The following is a 21,808-nucleotide window of genomic DNA, read 5'->3' on the forward strand; positions in this document are numbered from 1 at the left end:
CCCCGATAATTCTCCCCACACATAGTACATACTTTTTTTTTTTTTTTCCTTCTCTCCCTTCAAGGTCTCCGATTCCGATAACCCCCTCTACCAGCTTCGCCCTGCCTTTTTTTCCCTCCCCTCCCCCGAAGCTCCATTTCTCTCTTCTTCCCCTCCATTCCTCATTCTTCTTCTTCCGTATTTCCTTTATATGCTCCTATCCCCAGACCATTTCTCCAGATTTCTCTCTCCTTTTCCCCTCTCCCTTTCGACAATTAGTTGATTGACTACATCCATCTCGGGTTACCTACTTACAATACCAATTCCGGATATACTCTATCCCACCCATCACCACATTCCATAACATCGCCCTTTCGTTGGGAAAGTCCCTATTCCTTGGAAATTGGTTACATCGCACCTTCTTTGATCGCAAGGCTTGTGATACTCCTTGCGGTGCTCGTTCATCAACTAGTTCTTTGCCAAGAGCAAGTCTCCGTCTTGTCGGGTGGTGATCGACTCCCCGATTTACCTACCCCTGTTGCGACGAATCCTAATTCGCCTCGGCTCTTCAGCCCTCCCGAGCTCCCTTAAATACAGACTTCGTCCCCTCTTTAGCTACACTCCTCGGTGCTAGGTTAGGACGAGTCACATGCCACCACCGGCTTCTTCAGTGGATTTCACCAATCTGCTGAACCCTCAGAATAACGAGACTGGTTCTGCACCTTCCACGCCAGTGGATAGCTCTAAGGGTCCTTCCACCCCGTCTAGTACACAATCCAACTCTACCATGGCCTCGTCTGTTAGCCTGCTACCGCCCCTCATGAAGGGTGCCCGTCCCGCAACGGAGGAAGCGCGCCAGGATCTTCCCCGACCATACAAGTGTCCCCTCTGTGATCGCGCCTTCCATCGTTTGGAGCACCAGACCAGACATATTCGCACACATACGGGCGAAAAGCCACACGCCTGCCAGTTCCCTGGCTGCACAAAACGTTTTAGTCGTTCTGACGAGCTGACACGCCACTCAAGAATTCACAACAACCCCAACTCCAGACGGAGTAACAAGGCACAACAGCATCTGGCCGCGGCCGCTGCCGCTGCCGCGGCTGGACAAGAGAATGCAATGGTGAACGTGAACAACGCGGGCTCGATGATGCCCCCGCCCAACAAGGCGATGACCCGTTCTGCGCCTGTCTCTCAGGTTGGATCTCCGGATGTTTCTCCTCCGCACTCCTTCTCGAACTATGCCGGTCACATGCGTTCCAACCTGGGACCATATGCTCGCAACACCGAGCGGGCGTCCTCGGGAATGGATATCAATCTTCTTGCCACCGCTGCATCTCAGGTTGAGCGAGATGAGCAGCATTTTGGATTCCACGCTGGTCCACGTAACCACCATTTGTTCGCTTCGCGTCACCACGCCGGTCGAGGCCTGCCTTCCCTTTCGGCGTACGCCATCTCGCACAGCATGAGCCGTTCGCACTCTCACGAGGACGAGGATGGTTACACTCATCGCGTCAAGCGCTCGAGGCCTAACTCACCAAACTCGACCGCTCCGTCCTCACCGACTTTCTCTCACGACTCTCTTTCCCCAACGCCAGACCACACCCCGTTGGCAACCCCTGCTCATTCGCCCCGCCTGAGGCCATTAGGATCCAGCGAACTTCACCTTCCTTCGATTCGCCATCTGTCCCTCCATCATACCCCTGCCCTTGCTCCAATGGAACCCCAGCCGGAAGGACCTAACTATTACAGTCCCAGCCAGTCCCATGTTGGTCCCACCATTAGCGATATCATGTCCAGACCCGACGGAACACAGCGTAAACTGCCCGTTCCACAGGTTCCCAAAGTCGCTGTGCAAGATATGTTGAACCCCAGCACTGGGTTTACGTCTGTTTCCTCATCGACGAATAATTCCGTCGCAGGAGGTGATTTGGCAGAACATTTCTAGCCTGATGCCGCTGCGAAACCCTTTCAATGTATAAAATTTTGGGCTCAAAAAAATTCTTGACTGTCATACGCGCTACGAAACGAATAGACTTTGTGCATTTACAGTGTGTGGTTCATGGGCATCCTTGGTGTCGGCTAATTGGCTTTCTTTGCTTACTTTGTTCGAGTACATTTTTGCGAGGCGTCCATACTGATAGACGGGTGGGATATTCTTGTGGCTTTTTTCCGTGCTTGTTCGATTCTCCCCTTTCGCTATCCCTGAAAAATACCTTTCTTATCCTACAACCATCATATGTTTCATTATCCCAATGGGAATTGGCTCTACAGCTACTCTACATTTTGTCTACTCCTCTCCGGGGCCCAGTCCCCTGATAATTCCTGGCTCTACCATATACATTTCATTTCGACTATGTCACTTTTTGCTTCGATTTAGACCTCAAGCAGGACGAGAGGGTTTCCAAATTATAAAAATATAAACAAAATGTTACAATAATCTCGGTATTTACTCTTACATGACATAGTAGATTCATCCATTACTTAATGTAGAAATAATTTGGATGGTCATCTATTCTCACTTGTCCTAACCTTCTACCATCTGCTGCTAGGTAGTAGTTATTGTCATATTTACCCGAAACCCAATTCAATGGGATAGATGGGTTGACGAATAACAATTTGTTGTCCAGCGACGTGCATGAATACGTACGTACGTACATACATGCTACTACTAGTTCATCACATCATGGTCTAGAATATTACAATAAATAGGGGATGCGCAAGGGCTTGAAGGAAAGCAAAGAAAAGAAAAAAAAATTAAAAAAATAAAATATAGAAAAACAATTAAGGCCAAGGTTAATGCTGGCTGGCACTTTCTTTTCATCCCTAGTCAATGCTATTTAATGTTGATCTCTAGGCTGCTCACTCAGTTGTGGACGTGGCTCCAGTCAAGTTGTGAATTATGATATAGGTAGTATTGACTTATAAAGTTGAATCCTGATGGAACATGATTTGATTCCTTCTATTTTCCCCGCTAGATTCTGACGCTTCAGGCTCTCGGATCGAATGAACAACTTCTGCACCCACCACATCAACCGGTTGACGCGTGATGCTGGAGACAAACCAACCCACACGCCACGGTAGTACGGGAGATAAGTTTGCTGAAAGCAGGTGATATCTCCAAGATAGAAGAAGGTAAAGGTCATAAAAATCATTTCAATACGATGGCAACTTTCCCCCCACCAATCCTTAATCATTTTTCCTTTCAAGCTGTGTTGCCCCGCTTTGGTGCATGGGCTTGGGTAGTGCGGTCGCAAAACTACTAATTTAATGACCGATGCTGCTGCTGCTCTTTCACTCGCCGCTCACGGACTAAGTATGTGGGAACAGGATCGCCTCGTCACTTTTTCAGATCGTGTCGTATCAAAGTGTTCGCCCGGCGCTGCTGGCACGAACGTCGGCCATCCAAGATCATTGTTCTCATTCGAACCAGGCGGCTTACGTCTAGCCGCGGACGTAAGCACGAAGAGTGTGTGTAGTGGTGGGAGTGAAGCCGTTGCCGCAACGATGCCCTCCTCCACGGCCGTCCCGTCTCTATCGAGCGACGCCGCATCCGCTTCATCCTCGTCAGTGGGTGTATCTCTGGAGACAAGATGGGCGGAAGGTCTCGCCGGCCAGGAGATATTAGAAGACGATGGAACGGGCGCACTCGTCGTCCCGCCGTCTCGCCCTGCTCGTCAATATCATCATCACACCTATATCTGTCTGTTCTATATCTTAGATTGTCATCACACCTTCGACGACGTCGAGCAATGGAAGACTCACGTTCTGAGCCACTTCCGAACCCACGAACCCCCGCGAACAGCCCGATGCCCTCTATGTCCCGGTGAGCGGTTCAGCGACACCCCTGAACAGAAAGGATGGGATCGCATGCTCGACCATGTCGATGTAGCACATTATCAACGGGGCCAGACCCTAGCCGGAAGCCGACCGGATTTTGAACTGATGCAGTATCTTTACCGCTTGCGGATTATCAGCGTTGACCAGTTCAAAGTGATGCAGCTGCCGCCGCCGCCGTCTAGTCCTGCTTATCATCGATCACAAGAACCTGTCCGGGCAAACATAGGGTCGTCAGATGAACCATACTGTGCTCCGTATAGTCGACGGCGAGAACAAAGGATGCGAGGACAGCGTCGAGGGGTCAGCGTCGGATGATGTCGTGTGGGCTTTTTATCAGTCCACAGGCTGTGTGGCGTGACTTCATGCAATGATGGTCTGCCTCACTGGGTACCAGTGGGGCCTTATTTCCTTATTCCAAGCCGAAACTGACTGAGGAAGTCGTGCGTGGTCTCTCTTTCTATTAGCTTTCTCTTTCGTTTCTTCCAGACCTTTCTGTGTTCCTGTAACAACTTCCGATACTGATGGCCGCAGGACATGTTAACGAACAGACATAATGTCTCACGACAGATTGTGTATTATCTTTCCTTCTGCAGGGTGGTATGAATAATGTTATCTAGCGAAAAGTCTTTTTTTTTTTTTTTGTTTCATGGAGCAATCCAAGATGCACTAAACTGCTTCGCGAAGCAAGGGCACCTGCACTTAGGAAGAACTCAAGCAAGGTATCTTCAGAAATCTTATAACCTACAGTAGTGCCTACCCTTGGCACACGCTGTCTCTACTCTTCAAGGGGTAATGTGATATTCGGTGAGTCTATTTTCGACACATCGCATTTCCCCGCATGACTCGTAAGCTGCTGCATGGTAGATGCTGCAGGGACAAAAGTACCACCCCCCAAGTATGGACCTTGTCTTGCACATAATGAATGAGTGTATGAACACTTGCGGTCCAAGGGGACGAGATATGCTGCGGGCAGTTTCTCGTGTATTGTGAGCAGTGGCGACTGCACTATCTATATTTCTAGCATAATTGTTCTCATCGCGATGCCATGCTGCGTATTCTGACCACAGAAACTTAGGAGTCAATTAAGGAGGAAATACTAATAAGAAAACGTCATGACCCAGGGTTAATCGCTACAGGCTGACGGCTGCAAGCAAGACCCTTATTAATTTTCAAGTTTAATGAACAACCCAAGATCCGACTGCTACAGTCCGAGCTTGGGGATTCTACAAGAATTGTAATACCACTACTCGATATTGGGTTCCAATAGAAGGACGTTTGCGAGTGGCTATGCTAGCAGTTACTCTCAGAATACCTTACTCAAGTAAGTGAGAGGGGTGACCATACCTTTGAGAGCAAGTCATGAAGAACGGGGCCATAAAGACGTCGGAGAATATCAGGGAGGGGATCCTAGATTACTCCTCCAAGTTATACTGTTATGCTGTAAGCCATTTTGCAATATGAAATACAGTTTTTGCAATATTAGCTTGATATTCTCTGTTTCTTAGGGGATCTTGTTTGAAGATCTTAGGATCATGGGCAATAGGGTGGTCAGATAATATCAGGGACCGGTTGATAAAGTGATTCAGAAATAGTGATTCCATGTCTATGAATATCATACTGCAGCCGCGAAACATGCTCTACAAATTGTCTTGTATGGATCAAGTTAAGAGCAACGTTCAAGTACGGAGTATATTCATTGCCTTTAGATCTAGACTAGGGCTACGGAGTCAACACGGACCCATTGTGTCATGAACTGGCGGCGCATGACAAACAGAACAAACATGCGGTCCAAGCAGTGTCCATATTCAATCATTCATTCCCACCACATCGAACTAACTCAGCACGGGGTTGCTTACAGCACAACCCACACTCTTATTTCTCCTGATATTTGCTATCGCAGTATGCGATTATCAACATTTGTCTATTTTATTTGAGAGTATCCTACCAGAATCAAACTTCCAAGCCTCGTCCCACCGCAATTGACAGCGGAATTGTCACCTCTACCTCCCCCACCCTTTCATCATCATACTCCATACAGTCCGTGCCATAGGAGACATGGAACGACTCTCGATTAACGACCACTCTGGTAGTCACCAGCAAGGAAATGCTCCGCCAGGATTCCCACCGCAGAATAACTCACTGGGCCCGATGTCGCAAGGTCCGCCGCAGTTACCGCCGCAGATGTTCACGACCGCTGCTCAATTGCTGGATTTGACGGATAGTATGTCTGCTTTGCCTTTATCGTTTCGCCTTCGAATGTATGGCGACTATATTTCAGTGGGGATACGGATTAACAATGATCAGAGAAACTCGTCCTAGTGCTACGAGACGGAAGAAAATTGATTGGAGTCTTGAGAAGTTGGGATCAATTCGGTATGGGTTAATTTAGTTGGCTTCAAATGCGATCGGTGATCTAATGCGCTCCAACTCTCGATTTCTACAGCGAATCTCGTTCTCCAGGATACTGTTGAGCGGTTGTATGCAGGCAATCTCTATGCGGAGATCTCCCGGGGTATTTTCTTGGTTCGAGGAGAGAATGTGTTGCTTCTCGGTGAAATTGTATGGTGCCCTAGAGATCTTTATATTTCCATTTTACCTTCTTGGTTCCACTTTTCCCTGGCTTCTTCTATTGTGGACTGTGCTTACATGATGGTTTGCGCCGTAATAGGACCTCGACAAGGAAGACGATATCCCGCCACATGTGCAAAAGGCCCCATTCGAGGAAGTCTTTAAACTGAAAAAGAAAGAAGATAGCGAGCGAAAGACTGGGGACAAGAAACGTCAGGGCAAGCTACAGGGTCTTGGCTTCGAGGCCGAACATAGCGGGGAGATCCTGTTCTAGGCTAGAGCAAGGGCCTTCTGTCGATTGATATCTGTCTACGGTGCTCTTTTACTGGGATATAGGCAGAATGAGACACTGTTTGCTCGTGAAGGGAATAGGGCAAATGTCTCAAAGTGGATTGATTTGATATGTGAGGCTAAGAATAAAAGGGCCTTGCAAGATCGTCGCGGAAGCCAGGCTATTGTTCTTCTTGGCCCATCGCCATACTGCGATATGACGAAGAATGCGGTGGATGTAGCGGCTTTCTTGGCTTTTCCTAAAGCTTACGAAGTGATCTGTCATCTAGTTGACGGTGTCACTGGAACTATTGGACTAAATATGGCTGGTATGATGAGGTGGTTGAGAACAAGATACAGGCTCGAGCCTGGTCAAATGATTGGATGATAGCGGCCATGTTTGACGATTCTGATGTCTCATTACGCTTTTCTTTTCTTTTCTTTTGTTTTCCTTTCAACTGTTTTATTCAAATATATGAACCAAGAACTCGCTGCTGGATGAGGCATGGTGCAGTTTGCCTTGCTCCCAGGACTCTCAGGATACCATGAAATACGAGTCTTGTGAAATCCCTAGAGAAATTCTGTGAATCGAACGAGTGTAGAATTGTTTCACTTGAATAAGATTAAGTTCTATGGACATGGGCTGATAGTTATCGATAGCTATCGATAGGGCCCGCCAAGAATTTATCTCCGTACCTTTTTTTTCCCAATTTTTTACTGTACCCAAAAAAACCATTCACTACTCAAGAAAAAAAAAAATCTCCGCTTTCACCGCACCTTCTTTTCTTACCTCCCTCCCCATACTAGTCGCAATTTTTGAAGCGACTTTCTCTACTTCCTGTCGGTTGATCCGCCCACCATGGCGACCCTGGCGGAGAAGCTCGAGAAGATCAAGTCTCCCAAATTGCAGAATCAGCACCATGTAAGTCCCGCGCGCTGTTGTGCCGCAAAACCAACCATTGCTAACTTTGTATGAGACGGCTGTCGTACTTTCTGCAGTGGAAGACACGCTCCGGGATCAGAACGCCGACTTCTCACCTACAGCTTACTTTGCAGCGCTACTTGCCTTGCTGTCTCAGTCGATCTCTGCCGAACAGGGCATTGTCAACAAGGATCTGGCGACCTCAGTGGTCTACCTCCTCGACATTACTACCGCCTACGCCCCCGCTCCAATTCTCCGTTCCAAGTTCTCCCAGATCCTCACCAGCCTTGCCCCCGCGCTCTCTTTGCCCGAATCCGAAGCTCCGTTGCTTAGACCCTCGATCGGTTGTCTCGAGTCGCTACTCATCGCTCAGGATGCCGCAGCATGGAATCTCCCACACACTCAGATCAGCCCGCGCCGGGCCACTGCGGGCTTGCTGAGTCTGTCTGTGGATCACCGCCCCAAGGTACGCAAGAGGGCCCAGGACGCTTTGATCAAGGTCCTGAAGACCCCTCCCCCCAGCCCGTCGCTTGATCACCCAGCTGCAGATATGTGTGCGGAGTCCGCACTGCGCACATTGGGTGACAGTATCGCCGCAGCAGCCAAACAGAAGCGGGGCCGTAATGATCCTCACACACATAACCATGATCCGTTGGTCATCCACTCCCTTCAACTGGTGAAGACGGTCGCGACCGCCTCAGGAGGCTGGCCGAGCAAGAAGATTGAGCCCTTATGCGAGTTGTTGATGAATGCTTCCCGATCGAGCAACGAGTATATCACTATGGGTGCGTTTGAGGTGTTCGAGGTTATTTTCTCCAGCATGGCCGACGAGTTCTCGTCCTCAAAGCTGCCCCGTCTTCTTGAGGCGATTTCCGAATTGAAGCCCGCACAGAACGATTCGCAGTTGCTTCCTCCATGGATTGCTGTTTTGTCCCGTGGTTACGATGTGTCTTCCCAGATCAGCCCCGAGGATACCTTCGAGAAGCTGCCCTCGTTGTTCGACATGATCTCCAGTTATTTGGCGTCGCCATCAAAGAATATTCGGATTTCGGCATCGGAATGTCTGGTTTCGTTCATGGCCAACTGCATTCCCCACAGTGTGATCATTGAGCCTTCAGTCTACGATGAGAAAACGCTCGAGAGGTTGGCCAAGAAGGCGACGAATCTGCTTTCCGTGAAGTACCAAGCGGCTTGGGCGGAAGTGTTCAATGTGTGCTCCGCGATGTTCGATAGTTTCAAATGGCGGTCCAGTCCGTTTTTGGATGACATTGTGAAGACTGTGGGAGAGCTCCGTAGTAATGAATCCTTCCATGGCAAGAAGCAGGCCGATCAGGTCCTCGGCAGTGCCGTTGAAGCCATGGGCCCTGCAGCGGTCCTTGAGATTCTGCCTCTAAATATCATTGAGCAGAAGGCTGGCCAACCGGGTCGCGTTTGGTTCCTCCCTGTGCTTCGAGACCATGTTACCAACACAAACCTCTCTCATTTCCGTTCCGAGCTCGTTCCTTTGAGTGAAGCCCTGTACCAGAAGGTTATGGCCTTCACAGCCGCAGAGAAGCCTGTGGAGACGAAGATCTTCGAAACACTTGTTCAGCAGACTTGGTCTATTCTTCCTGGATACTGCGAGCTGCCTTTGGATCTAGTTGAGGCTTTCGACCAGAGCTTTGCCGAGCTTCTCTCCAACGTGCTCTACAAGCAAGCTGATTTGCGTGTGGACATTTGCAAGGCTTTGCAGAATCTGGTTGAGTCAAACCAGGCCATTCTGTCCCTCGAGACGGAGGGTGATGACCTGGTTCTCCAGCGTAGGATTACCAAGAAGGATGCAGAGAAGAACATCGCCCATCTTGCCGGGTTTGCCAGCAACTTGCTGGCGGTGCTTTTCAACGTATACAGTCAGACACTTCCACACTACAGAGGCTACATTCTGCAGTGTATTAATGCTTACTTGAGTATCACGCCCGAGAAGGTTAGTCGAGCTCGCTTATTCCGCTACTCTTGAGCTACAAACTAATTAATATGTTACAGGAGCTCAATGATACATTTACACGTGTTACTACTATGCTGGAGTCGTCGGTGGTTTCAGAGAAGGAGGCTGCGGAAAAGCAGGGTCATCAACAGGGTGGGGCTGGTGACAAGATGCCTCCAACCTCTCACACTTTGATCGACTTGGTTATCGCCATGTCGATTTATCTACCTCGCTCCAGCTTTGCAAGCTTGTTCGCCATGGCTTCGGCTGTCCTGAATGGACATACTAGTGATCAGCAGCTGACCAAGAAAGCATACAAGTTGATTCCCCGTTTGGCCACCACTGAGACAGGTGCTGCTGCTCTCCGCGAACGGAGTTCCGAACTCCAAACCCTCATCCTTTCGACCGCGGATAAGACACCAGCCTCTGCTCGCCGTGACCGTATGCTTGCCATCGACGAGCTCATTACGTACCTACCAACCTCTGACCTGCATTTCATCCCCTCCATCCTTTCCGAGGTTGTCCTGGGCTGCAAGGAAAGCAACGAGAAGGCCAGAACTGCTTCCTTCGATCTACTCATCCACCTTGCGAAGAGAACTGCCGACTCTGAACTGAACCCAGCTGGAACCAAGATTCGCAACTCACTGGTACCCCACATGCCCGACAATGCTCCCGATGCTCCTGCAACCATGGAGGAATTCTTCACTATGGTGTCTGCGGGTCTGGCGGGTAGCTCACCACACATGGTTGCTGCCTCTGTGACAGCCTTGTCTCGCCTGTTCTTCGACTTCCACACCGAACTTCAACCGGCTGTGCGCTCCGACCTGGTGCAGACTGTGGAGCTGTTCCTTACCAGCAACAACCGCGAAATAGTCCGGTCTGTGCTCGGTTTCGTCAAGGTTGCCGTTGTCGTGCTTCCCGATGATGCTCTCCGTGCACGCATCAACTCTCTGGTACCAAACCTCATGGTATGGAGCAAGGAGCACAAGGGTCGTCTCCGCAGCAAGGTCAAGGGTATCTTGGACCGTCTGATCCGCCGCTTCGGTGCAGCCCCGATTGAAGAACTGGTTGGTGAGGCCGACCGGAAGCTAGTCGTGAACATCCGGAAGCAGCGCGAGCGTAGCAAGAAGAAGAAGCAGGCTGAGAAGGGTGACGAGGACGAAGAGGAAGAAGAGGCTGCTGACAACAAGAACGCCAAGGCCCAGTCTTACGGCAGCAACGCCTTCGACAGAGCCGTCTACGACTCCGACTTCTCCGACTCTGACGATGACGCCAGCGAACTCGATGTCGACGAACATGGCGACACCCACGCCATCAACAAGGGTGGCCGCAAGGGCAAGAAGTCCAACAAACAGAGCGAGCAATACATCCGCGAGAACGATGACAGCCCGCTGGACCTTCTCGCCCCTGACGCCTTGGCCAGTATCTCGACCACCAAGCCTAGCGTCCGCTTCCTCAACACCGGCCCCGGATCCCGCCGCAAGCACTCCGCTAAGGTCGACGCAGACGGCCGTCTCCTCCTGGGCGATGATGACAACGACGTCGAGATGTCCGGCGGCCTTGACGGCAACGCCGAAGCAGGCGACAGCGCAATCAACGCCTACGTCGCCGCCGTCAGCGGACCCGACGCCGTCCGTCGTGGCCAGCGCGGCAAGTTCAAGATGTCACAAGCCCAGAAGGGCAAATCCAACCGTGGAGACGACATGGACGTGGATGAGGGCGACGAACCCACCTCATCAAGAGGTGGCAACAAACAGCAAACCGGCCGTCGCGGTCTTGGGATGCCCAAGAGCCACGGACCCAGCGGAGGACGGATCCAAAAGCGAAAGCCCATGCGCGGCGGTCGCTTCGGAAAGAGGAGATAGAAAACAGAAATCCACCCTCCCCAATCTCACACATATCCAATTCATAACCTCCCACATCCGTTCTTCTTTTCTCCCCATACTTCCCAATTCACAAAAAGAAAACAATCTCTTAACCTATATGAATTGATGTTGATGAAACAGGAAACTGATGAAGTCCCTAAGTTAACAGTTTTTCTGTATTTGAAAGCATGGCTGGACAAAATTGAATCCCTTTTTTTTTCCGTTGTTGTTCGTTTGTGGTACAGTTCAGTTCAGTTGCACTGCGCAAAAATTCTCTGGTTGCATTGGAAGTTTCTCTGTAGTTGAAAACTTATCGTCTTTATTTTTATCTTTTATCTTTTTCTCTTCTCTTATTGTGATTACGTACATAGGTATCTTTATACCCTGAAGTTGCTGAAATATTATTGGTTCATGGGAATGCAGTGTTCGTATTTTTGTAGAGCGATGTGTGTCGGCAGTCTGTAGTGTGATTGATGCAATTAGGTGGAGGAATATGAACTATACAAAGGAAAACTCTTGCTGCATAGAACATGTCAGATGGGACAATGCACTGCGTACCGGACTACGAGACTACCAAACTCTATTACATCGGTCCAGCCAGTCACTTTGTCTGGTTAGAGATCACATTCGGCACGGGAAGCCAAGACCTTAAATTACGGGTAACCATGGATTAGGTAAAGTTCAGATATTTCAAGAGCAATGGATGGACCGATCACATAAAGAAGCAGATCAAAGGGTATGAGACCAGCCCGGGTATCAATTCGTATGAGGTAGTAGTACAGTACACAAAAGTTCCTGGTTCGTGATTCGATGATAATCCCTGTTGGCCTGCATATTAGCTGAGGCACCATGAGCAATTCCGTCAGGAGCCGTTTTCGTTCTTTCACAGCGCACATTGGATATTGGAAAGGAGAAAATAGAAGCAAAAAAAAGTACCAAAAAAAAAACTGAAAACTGCTCCTGGCGCCTATGCGACCAACCCAACTCCTGTACACATGAAATATCTCCTCAAATCAATGAGAAGGCGAAACAAAAAGATATCAGAAAAAGAAGAAAAAAGCCCCTCAAAAGTCATTCCACATATCCCACATATTGGTATCATGTCAACATCGAAAAGAGCCCAATAGCCAAGACGGGATCACGCTTAATAACAAAGAACGGAATAAAAATGAGAAAACGCAACAAGGATAATCTACAGACAGACTATTCGCGAGGCGGTTTCCGGGCCCTGCGTAGCCATATCTGCCACCATCGACAAACACCGAGTACGGCAGCACGGCCGTCGTCTTTCCGTTCGGTGCCATCGGGATTGCCCAGTACCATGGCGAAAACCCAGAAAAAGGCTGCGGTCCAGACGAGGAGGAGAAATGCGACGGAAAGAAGTGATGATAGCAAGAGGACCGCAATCAGGCCAAAAATGGAATAGTGTTCGCTTGGATCCGGGATGGATGACCCATCGGCGTCATTATATACCGATTGTGTCGCGGGACCCCGCAAACGAACTAATCGCTCATGAATATGCAATTGGGGTACCAGAAGATGGCACAACTGTTCGCGAAATGATGTTGATCGAAAATATGGGATGCAGGGGCAAATGCGGAAAGGTGAGACGAGAAGAACGAGGAGTAACCCGAAGACGGTATATAAGGATGCGCAAAGAGAAAATATGGGTACCGGGACGGACAATCGAAACTATGGACGCCAAATGGTTAGCCAGAAACGAGAGAAACAAAGACATGAAAGGCTAATCCTTACTAGCATCAGCAGGGCATCCTGACTATCATCCGCCAAGGGTTCTTCCGTATGAATCGCTCGTTTCTGAAGGCGGGTTGCGCCGAGATGATGATTATCGCTCGACATGTACGACGAATGATCCGTCCAACTCCTCCGGCCACGTTCTTCTTTACGAGCCGCTCCACCACTATACGAAGTTTGTGTCAATATGGAACCGTTGTCCAGATAGGGCGAGGATACGAACGTCATCGGAGCCACGACCGGCACCTCAGAATCCGGATAGATTGACTCCGCCGGGGGCTGACGGTGGGGAGGCTTATGGGACTGTTGAGAATGGCGATGGGAATGCCGAGGGTAGGTATTATCCCATGAATCGGAGGAGGGATAAGCGTTGGGTAATGTATTCTCGACCGAATTGAGTTCCGGATAACGGAAATCATGCCCGTGATTAGGCAATGATGGGGGCCCCGGGGGAAGATGTGCGGCCGCAGGAGCAGGAGTCGAATCGTGGAGATATGCCGTCACGCGATGATCATGGTCCTGGTAATAGGCGGGAGAATGGGACATCTCCGGCTGCCTCATGTTGGAGCGGATGATAAAAAGGGAGACGAAAGAGTCGGTGGAGAAATCAAGGGCGTGATAGCGTTTCGACGGCCCCCCCTTCAGAAATGCGACACAGAGTGGTACAGAATCGTACACAGGGCGACAAGGTTATGCTCACCGCATGGCTCGCAGCGCAAGGGGCATACCCGCTGATAAAGGCAAGTGACGATCCCACAGCAAGGTGGGGGAGAAAGGTAGTGGTAGAAGGGGGGAGGGAAAGGACCAGATAAGGTGAGGAGGGCTGATCGGAGGGATGGAGGAGACGGACAGAGGAGCGGAAGAAGGGGAAACTTATAAGAGTGCCATGGACAAGCAATAGTAGGACAGAGCGGAAGTCCAAGACAAGGACAAGAAAAAAAGGCAGAGCTCAAATGCAGCGGAAAGGCTCTCCTTCTTCTGCTTTTTCTTCGCTGCCAAGACGCCCAGATGCCGAGCCCTTGGCACCCTGGACGACGTCAATAGATGGTCACTTTCTTCATTTTTTTTTTTTTTCTTTTTACTTTTCTTCCTCCCCTCAATAATTGTGGGTGAAGATATCATGTATATATCACGGAGGTAGATCGAAGTCCATGGTCGGGGAGAAACGACGGAGAAAGGATCCTCGGGGCTGAGAGAAGACCCGCGCCATTTGGGCGATACAACAAAATGTTGAAGATGCTTGTGTTCGTGTCCCGTCGAGTAAAGAATGGATGGGGGTCAATACCGTAAACCTACGGAGTCATACGGGCCTCGGTGGTCACTGCAGTATTGGCACTTTACCTTTTCTAGCCACTCCGCCAAGATGCCAAGAGCCCTGCGGGGATTTCGACAACACCTAAAGGCGCCGTTATTGGCTGCCTGGACAAAGGAAAGTGTCTATGATCCGCGTTCGGAGGTGGATGGGCGGCTTGGCAGTACAACACCAGATCTTTTGGGGGCACTAGTTTGCGTACGGCGTATGCGCCATTACATACCCTAATACTTTGGTGGTTTTTTTGTTTTCCATGTTTCGTTTTATTCGTCAACTGGTTTCATCTTCCCCTTTATAACTAATTCCACATTGTTGGTTATCTTGCGCATATAGACATGGATCTCTATTCAGATGTCCCCATTGTGTGATGGAACCTCCTTCATGATAAACCAAACCTCGGAGGGATGAATGAGAGTTACGAAAGTCAATCGATGGCTGAAACCTCGAAGAACGAGTCGCTCTTCCCACAACCACGCCGAGCCAATTGCCCAGAGTCGCCGAGAGATTGGCAGTCGTCCCCCTTCCCTCATCACTTTTTACAGTGGGCGTCGTGTCTAAAGTGGCGCAGGAAACGATCAATATATTAGGTAAACAGCAACTGCACAACTATTTCTGTCTCGGATTGTCAGACGTGGCCTGGCCGCGATCGTCACAACTACTGCAGTCGATCGGCGAGCAGAAGATATTTACCATGTAATAGAGATTCTGGAGGTAGTGTATCCCGATGTGGCTCTCCTACAAGCTCTCTATCGGAGTGGACTGCTTGCCAGCTTGCCCCGAGAAGATGTCGATCCCTAGCAGTATCCGACCAGCTTCTCCTCGGATCTCCCACCGGCTCGAGCACAAATGACATGTGGCGCTGCACGGCATAGAATTCTAATCTCTGGCACTCACAATGAAAGTCTTGTCCTTTCATTGTTACTAGCATTCTCTGGGCAGCAGTTACCGTTGGCTCGTTTTATCTCGCAACAGTTCCAGGCGCCTTGGCCACGCTGCCGAGAGAACCCCAGGGATGAAGCGCAACCTCGTGCTCTTGGCCAGGGACAACATGTCATTTGTCATAACCAAGACTCCCGTAGCTAGAGCGGAGTAAGGTCTGGGGAAGCGGGTATGACCGCTCACGATCCCTAAAGTTGTTACCTATAAGGTGTGTACCACGAAGCATACGTACTCATAGCTTGGCAATAGAGCCGCTATAAGAGTGGCGCGCGATGAGGTTCGTTCTTATCAGGTTAGAAATGGAAAAAAGAAAAGATAATCTACTCCCACATAACTGTATTAACCATATCAATATATCTCGGTGACAGTCGATGAGCACAGTTCATCATATGCTGCTGTAACACGCCATCAGCCCACGTTATATTAAAGTCGGGTCAAATACATAATTCCGTCAGCCTTGGCGCCGATAAAGTCTCAATGAAATGAGTGCCCAATCCACTAGGGTCATCATCAGTCTTGCGTAACAGTTGGCTGTAGCGGTGTCGGAAAACCCGCGATAAAGACAGCCATTTGATTTCCGGCACCTATTATTGGACCATACATGACTACGAAACCTATGTAAATATTCCCTAAAATAACGATCTGTCGGATGGTCGGTCATGTGCGTTATAGGAAACTTTCGCTGCACGCCCAACTATTCAACTTTAATTTATTCAAACGGCTTCGACACACATAAGCGACACACTTAAATACTTTAGATTGTCAGAATTATTCGACGGTGCCGGTTAGCCGAGTGGGCAACTGAAATCTCGTGGCCTTACCGGGCTGGCCATCAAACGCCCCCACTCTGGGAAAACCAAGTGCTGGACCGCTGTCTCAGCCTTGATGCAGTGGTTGACACCCTTATTCACTCCACAGGCTCGACCGTTTGTTCAAGTTAACACCAGATGCTGACCATATTCCACAGATCTATTAAGACTCATACATTAGATTACAGATGAATGATATCCATCCAAATGATTATACTCCTACTAGTCATGCAGATCTCGGCCGATAGTATGAGCACGGATTGTCCTCAAGATCTGCATATGGGGGCCAATTGCGGTTATCTCGTGTGTGGGTAGAGGGAGCATCAGAACAGATGGCCCGAGGTTCTACCGCCTACATCGACGTCAAATGGGAACAATACTTCTGTATCTAACCCTACATTAAGCAAGATCCCATCCACAAATATCATCACTTACTCACGGATGTACATATATATATATATATATATATGCACATGACGCCATACATACAACGCAGGCAAAAAAAGAGCGAGAAGTATCTCCCGAGAGAATCAAAATAATCATCAAGTCCCTCCACGCCACAAGATCAATCGCCACCCCCCCAGCTTAGCACACCCAGTGACGCTGATCCAGGACATGTAGAATGTTGTCATCCGGCGATTGTTTACTATGTTTATCCACCTACATACCATGAATGCCCAGTCCACATGCAAGGAGGTAGTGGAGCCGATAACACATCAAACCCACATATGTATGCGGTCCCCTGCATCTGAGAATAGATATGGACCCACCAACCCAAGCAAAAAAGCAGGTTCCGCTTCATAGGAAATGTCTCCATCATAGGGCTCTTGTTGTAAGGGTATGTGATACGGCAGATGTCATGTTCCCTTTTCCTTCTTTCCTTCGGGGTGGTTTGGGGGAACTATTGATTCATTTAAACTTTATCGTGCTTCATTGGGCTAGCTTGAGGTCGATTGTAGCGGGCATTTCTAAGCCGTTCTGATCGGGTTTGCTCGTTGATCTTCGTAGAGTTGGTATGTGTCTGATGGGTGGTTGAGTTATGGAACATTCCTGTGGGTCTGATCATACCCGTCACGACGGAAGGGGATATGTTATGGGTCTAATATTGTCCTGATGTGGTTGATCTCGGCAGTTTCCTCTAGCATATGCCCGTATGTATTGTGCCGAAACATCATAATTCTGTCAAGGGGCATATTTAGTGAATCATGACTCGAGTGGTATGGTTGGTTTATTGACGCCATATGAGACGTGTAGGAACACAGAATCTCGGACATGGGCTAACATACGTTCTGTAGCTGGATATTGTGACAGAATTTGGCTGCAGCTGGAGATTCGCCGAATGCATCTAGTGGAGCTTCTCTAGTCACGTCACTACGGTATGAACCATCGATCATGACCGATAATAAGTATCTTTTGGGTAACAGATACTACTGAGAAAGGCCTTTGGATTTTATAACCCACCGCTAGCTAGCATACTATACAAAAAAAGGCTTCTAAGCCTCAGACTTATCAATACCAACCCACAGAACGAGCCAACAGCCCCCTCAAAACACCAAGTTCAGGGCCCATACCCCAATGCTAGGTCGAGTAAGCTCAATATAAGGTTCAACACTCCTCAAGCAACATCCCTTCTCCATTTCAACAAAAACACATGATCCTAAACTTGAATCCAAGACCCCCTATTGAATCATTCATCACACCTTCAGAAACGGCCATAGGGCTGGAATGCTAGCAAGTAGTTCCCAGATTCCTCGTATCTAACATTCCACGTCGCACTGGTTCGTTACGTTCCCGGACATTCCTGTCCCTTACGGTAAATTGGCATCCCAGAAACCTGGCCCATTTACTTTATCCTCACGAGTTCCACTTTTGAACTGTACGGCATACTATAGTAGTAAGTTCCCAGCGACATCCACTCTTTATGAGTGCTATATATTTTATCTACTCAGTACCTATCAAACACCTGGAAACATGAGTCCCCCTTTAAGTAAAAAACACAATAAGAGGTGCCCACTCAGGGACCGGAAGCAACCGATTGAGATCGACAAGGCCTTATTTATTTACCTCATCATTTGAATGCCGCATTACAGACCCCGAACTTACTTCAATTGTGAAGTATCCGAAACAAGTGCAGCAGAAGCAAGGACCGATCCGACCGGTATTTACCGGGAGATTAGAGCTCAAGAAAGGGAAAGTGAAAGGGGTCCTTTTTTTTTATAAAAAAAAAATTTTTTGAAGAAAGAAAAGAAGAAGGAAGGGGGTGGGGGGAAAGAGAAAAAAGGGTCCTGTCCATGGCAACTGTCAAATAGTCCAGAATAGACATAGATCCTGATGATGAGATGAATATGTGCAACGGTGGAGATTCCTGTGGCGACTGTAATGTAAATGTAAATGTGCAGTATAAATCCTTGCCCAGCGCAGTGTTAATCGTATCCCTGGAGTGCAGTTCGATGCAACACGCACAGCAGGACAGATTCGGATCCTGTTGGGTGAACTGCAGACTTTGCTGTGTAACTCAAATATATATATATCAACACTAGTTGATAAATGGGTGAAGAAGAAGCGAGGAGGAACAAGGAAAGATGAAGAGGAAAAAGAAGAAAAGCGAAACCTGCGATTTTCCATATCTTTTTTTTTTATTTTCTTTTTCATGAATTTTGCTTCACATGGATCAGTAGTAGCATTAATAATAGCGCGCCCAATTCATTTCTCGCCCGTGCGCTCGCCTATACGCAGCATCAGCAATTAGATCCTTTCTGTCAACTGTGTGCCCAAGTGACACGAGTGATGGGCGACTGGGCCATCTTGCTTACTAGTAGTACTCCGCACTACGAGTAGGTAGGACCTTCCAATCCTAGTCCGCAGACATGCATTGCATTGCAGCAACAGGTAGTCCAGAATCGTAGCAGGGATTGGTGTTACATCCTTGCTGATGGGGTTATTTTCATGCTGCAGTTAGCAAAGCTTAAATGATTTGTTGGGGGGGTGTGTCTGTGTGCCGTTTTATGCACCTCTCTCTATCTTGTTCTAGGTAGACTGGTTTGATGGTGTGTGTGGGGGGGGGAAGTAACTACGAGGTTCTTGGCATTCATTGATCGTCATTCTTGTATTCGGGCTGTTTGATTTTTGTTCTGATGTGCTGGAGTCCACTGCGACTCCGTTTTTTCGAACCTTTTTTTAGGACCATCTGTTTCAGGTGCGCGGCTATGCTGGGCTTGGCTAGGTATGTGCTCGGGATAATGGATGTTACATTGCCCTTGGGCGGGCAAAGAAGACGATCAAAATATTTCTTGAATATGAGGGAGGGTGTGTCAAAATATATATAGGTATGTTGCGAGGATGCAATGTTCGCTTCTGTCGTCAATGTTACCAGCATCTACAGTGCGATAGGGAAATCTGTATATTTCAAGTACTGTACGCCCGCCCAGCTCCGTTCTCAATCGAGATCGTCGACTTCCTCCTAAGTGAAGAAATGAGACTAGCGCGATCCTTTGATATAGGTGAAAATAAAGAATAAACAACCTTTGTACTTAACGGCGCTATGATAGTTTTAAAGAGAGACCACTAGTCTTGATTAAAATAGAGATCGACACACCCCGGGCAGTGGCTGATTGCTGTCATGATAATTTCATGATTGCATATACAGTGTTAAATACAGGGAAACAAGTAAATGAATAGTAAGTATGGTATTGCTTTACAACACAAACGAACGGCCCCTGGTTCGTTATTGTATGGAGCAGCTGTCACCTGAAGGATCATCATCACGTGACATAAGTACACGCAGTCAAAGAATGAAGGCATCTCCCCACGAGCAGAATGTTCTCGGAATGGGAACCTTCTAATCGACTACGTGTTCTTATTCTTATCTTCATAGTATGTACATAGCACAGGGCACAAGCTAGCTTGAATAACTAGTGCAGTAGATCATTCGATCATAGCAAAATATTTCACCCCCCAGAGATGAGATTGTTCGGAGATTCAGGGCTGAGACTCGGCCCCGACAAAACGGAGTGCCGAGATGTACAGTATAGGGGGGCGTGAACGACAGAGTAGACTCACGCTAGGAGACCACTTTCCCCCTAACAAGGGAAAGGGTTAAGGATGTCGGGTGGCCCGCCTAAAGTTAGTTAGGATTCCCGGCGTTAGAAACCTCAAAGTTAGGGACCCTTGTGGGAACGAAGCACCACCTAAGCGAAGGAATGGAGATAGTGTGGGTGTGTGGATGTGCTAGTGAGGAGTCTGGCATCTTTAGAACGGCCCATTATTCATTGTTGTGGAAGGGGCTTAATCACAGAAAATGAAAAATGAAAAATAGAAAAAAAAGAAAAGATCGGCCCACTCAGGTGATGTATCAACTTATCAAGATCAACTGAAAAGCCGACGGATCAGCATCGGAAAGGCCCCACTTGATGGAATCTGTGGCTGCCGCTAGGGTGGCTGGTGGCATTTCCTGTGCGTTGTCCTGTCAGGTGACTAAGTACTTATATAAGCACAGTTGCCGCAGAGTCTCTCAGCGATCCATGACGGAAGAGGCAAAGCTGAGGAAAGGGTAAAGAATTTAATAAAAAAGGCTTTGGGTAGTATCACACTTGTAGCCGCCTGCGTCGCCTTGTCAAATGAATCACTACGTCTTGGTGTGGATCTGGAGCCAAACATTGAACGCAACTACCACTATCCCCATATTATGGACCTAGGGATTTCGAAGTAAAACTTCCCAAGGTCCAGAGAAAAAGGGGAAGGAGAGTTTTAGATAGCAAAAAAAAAAAAAAAAAAAAAGCCATATCAACATATGCAGCAATCCCCTGTAAGCGAGCACTGACCGTTTACCTCAACCGATCCCTGTCGCCGGGGATATGCAAGCCAGGTTGACGTACTCTTGTATGCCAGTGTCAGATGGTGGAGGGAGGGGGAAAGAGACGTTTGAAGGAGGGTGGAGGAAGAGAGGGGTTGGCCCGGATATTGGTAGTATTGAGATCCGTCAGTCGTTACTTGCTCCTGAGTTTGGGAGCATGGGGATTGGAGAATGGGCCGCAGAGGGTCCTACTCCATATGTGCGTATTGTCCGGCACAGTCTAAGATGCAGACGGTTAGTACGGAGGAGGGAAGCCAGTTTCTGGGATTATTGGGGGCCACTGCAACATTTGCAGGTGGCCCAAGTGGAGACTGCCTCATGCCTAACTAGGCTGCCGGGAGCTTAGGTAGTTGAGCTTATGGCCATAACGCCAGTCATGTATGTCGGTTGAAGACCCACCAGGGCAGTCAGGAATTATTGGTGGCACTTTCGTAAATAATGCCATATTTTATTAAATAATAATTAATGGCACGGGGAAGAGAGGGTCGGTGGGTCCATGTTCCATGGTCCACCCGCAGCCTCTCGGCGAGTCACAACCGGGGGTTCGTGCTACTCGACTTACGTCCTGCAATCCCTGGAGTTGCTTTTCTGGCTCCGGCGCTTGCATCCTCGTCAGACACTGCCCTGTTTCGGGACGGTTCGACTCCATTGAAACTAAAATTTGAAAATAAAAATAAAAATAAAAATAAAGATTTTTTCTTTTTTCTAAACCCGCTTAAATCATACTTACCTAC

At 48.5% G+C, this 21,808-nt stretch overlaps 6 protein-coding genes across 6 annotated transcripts; 4 read left to right on the top strand and 2 right to left on the bottom strand.

Annotated features, from left to right (window-relative positions):
• The first annotated feature begins 10 nt into the window (after positions 1 to 10).
• BDV27DRAFT_133939 (putative DNA-binding protein creA) lies at positions 11 to 2,419 on the top strand. The gene has a single exon (XM_032068193.1). The coding sequence runs from the start codon at positions 629 to 631 to the stop codon at positions 1,925 to 1,927; it is 1,299 nt and encodes a 432-aa protein (XP_031923875.1). The 5' UTR covers positions 11 to 628; the 3' UTR covers positions 1,928 to 2,419.
• A 297-nt stretch (positions 2,420 to 2,716) lies between these two features.
• On the top strand, positions 2,717 to 4,490 carry BDV27DRAFT_133940 (uncharacterized protein). The gene has a single exon (XM_032068194.1). The coding sequence runs from the start codon at positions 3,250 to 3,252 to the stop codon at positions 4,132 to 4,134; it is 885 nt and encodes a 294-aa protein (XP_031923876.1). The 5' UTR covers positions 2,717 to 3,249; the 3' UTR covers positions 4,135 to 4,490.
• A 1,163-nt stretch (positions 4,491 to 5,653) lies between these two features.
• Positions 5,654 to 7,236, top strand: BDV27DRAFT_133942 (U6 snRNA-associated Sm-like protein LSm1). Its single transcript, XM_032068195.1, has 4 exons — positions 5,654 to 6,040; positions 6,124 to 6,192; positions 6,263 to 6,378; positions 6,488 to 7,236. The coding sequence occupies exons 1-4, from the start codon at positions 5,875 to 5,877 to the stop codon at positions 6,659 to 6,661; spliced, it is 525 nt and encodes a 174-aa protein (XP_031923877.1). The 5' UTR covers positions 5,654 to 5,874; the 3' UTR covers positions 6,662 to 7,236.
• Positions 7,237 to 7,405: 169 nt separating this feature from the next.
• BDV27DRAFT_34878 (mRNA-binding protein RRP12) lies at positions 7,406 to 11,819 on the top strand. Its single transcript, XM_032076388.1, has 3 exons — positions 7,406 to 7,579; positions 7,635 to 9,542; positions 9,602 to 11,819. The coding sequence occupies exons 1-3, from the start codon at positions 7,517 to 7,519 to the stop codon at positions 11,405 to 11,407; spliced, it is 3,777 nt and encodes a 1,258-aa protein (XP_031923878.1). The 5' UTR covers positions 7,406 to 7,516; the 3' UTR covers positions 11,408 to 11,819.
• Positions 11,820 to 12,095: 276 nt separating this feature from the next.
• Positions 12,096 to 14,179, bottom strand: BDV27DRAFT_133946 (uncharacterized protein). The gene is made up of 3 exons (XM_032068196.1): positions 13,386 to 14,179; positions 13,163 to 13,328; positions 12,096 to 13,099 (listed from the first exon to the last, which is right to left on the bottom strand). Exons 1-3 carry the CDS (start codon positions 13,721 to 13,723, stop codon positions 12,611 to 12,613), a joined length of 993 nt encoding a protein of 330 aa, XP_031923879.1. The 5' UTR covers positions 13,724 to 14,179; the 3' UTR covers positions 12,096 to 12,610.
• BDV27DRAFT_34880 (uncharacterized protein) lies at positions 13,880 to 14,340 on the bottom strand. Its single transcript, XM_032076389.1, has one exon. The coding sequence runs from the start codon at positions 14,282 to 14,284 to the stop codon at positions 14,036 to 14,038; it is 249 nt and encodes an 82-aa protein (XP_031923880.1). The 5' UTR covers positions 14,285 to 14,340; the 3' UTR covers positions 13,880 to 14,035.
• Positions 14,341 to 21,808: the final 7,468 nt, after the last annotated feature.

Source organism: Aspergillus caelatus, assembly GCF_009193585.1.
Source record: "Aspergillus caelatus strain CBS 763.97 unplaced genomic scaffold BDV27scaffold_197, whole genome shotgun sequence".
Lineage (NCBI taxonomy): Eukaryota > Fungi > Ascomycota > Eurotiomycetes > Eurotiales > Aspergillaceae > Aspergillus > Aspergillus caelatus.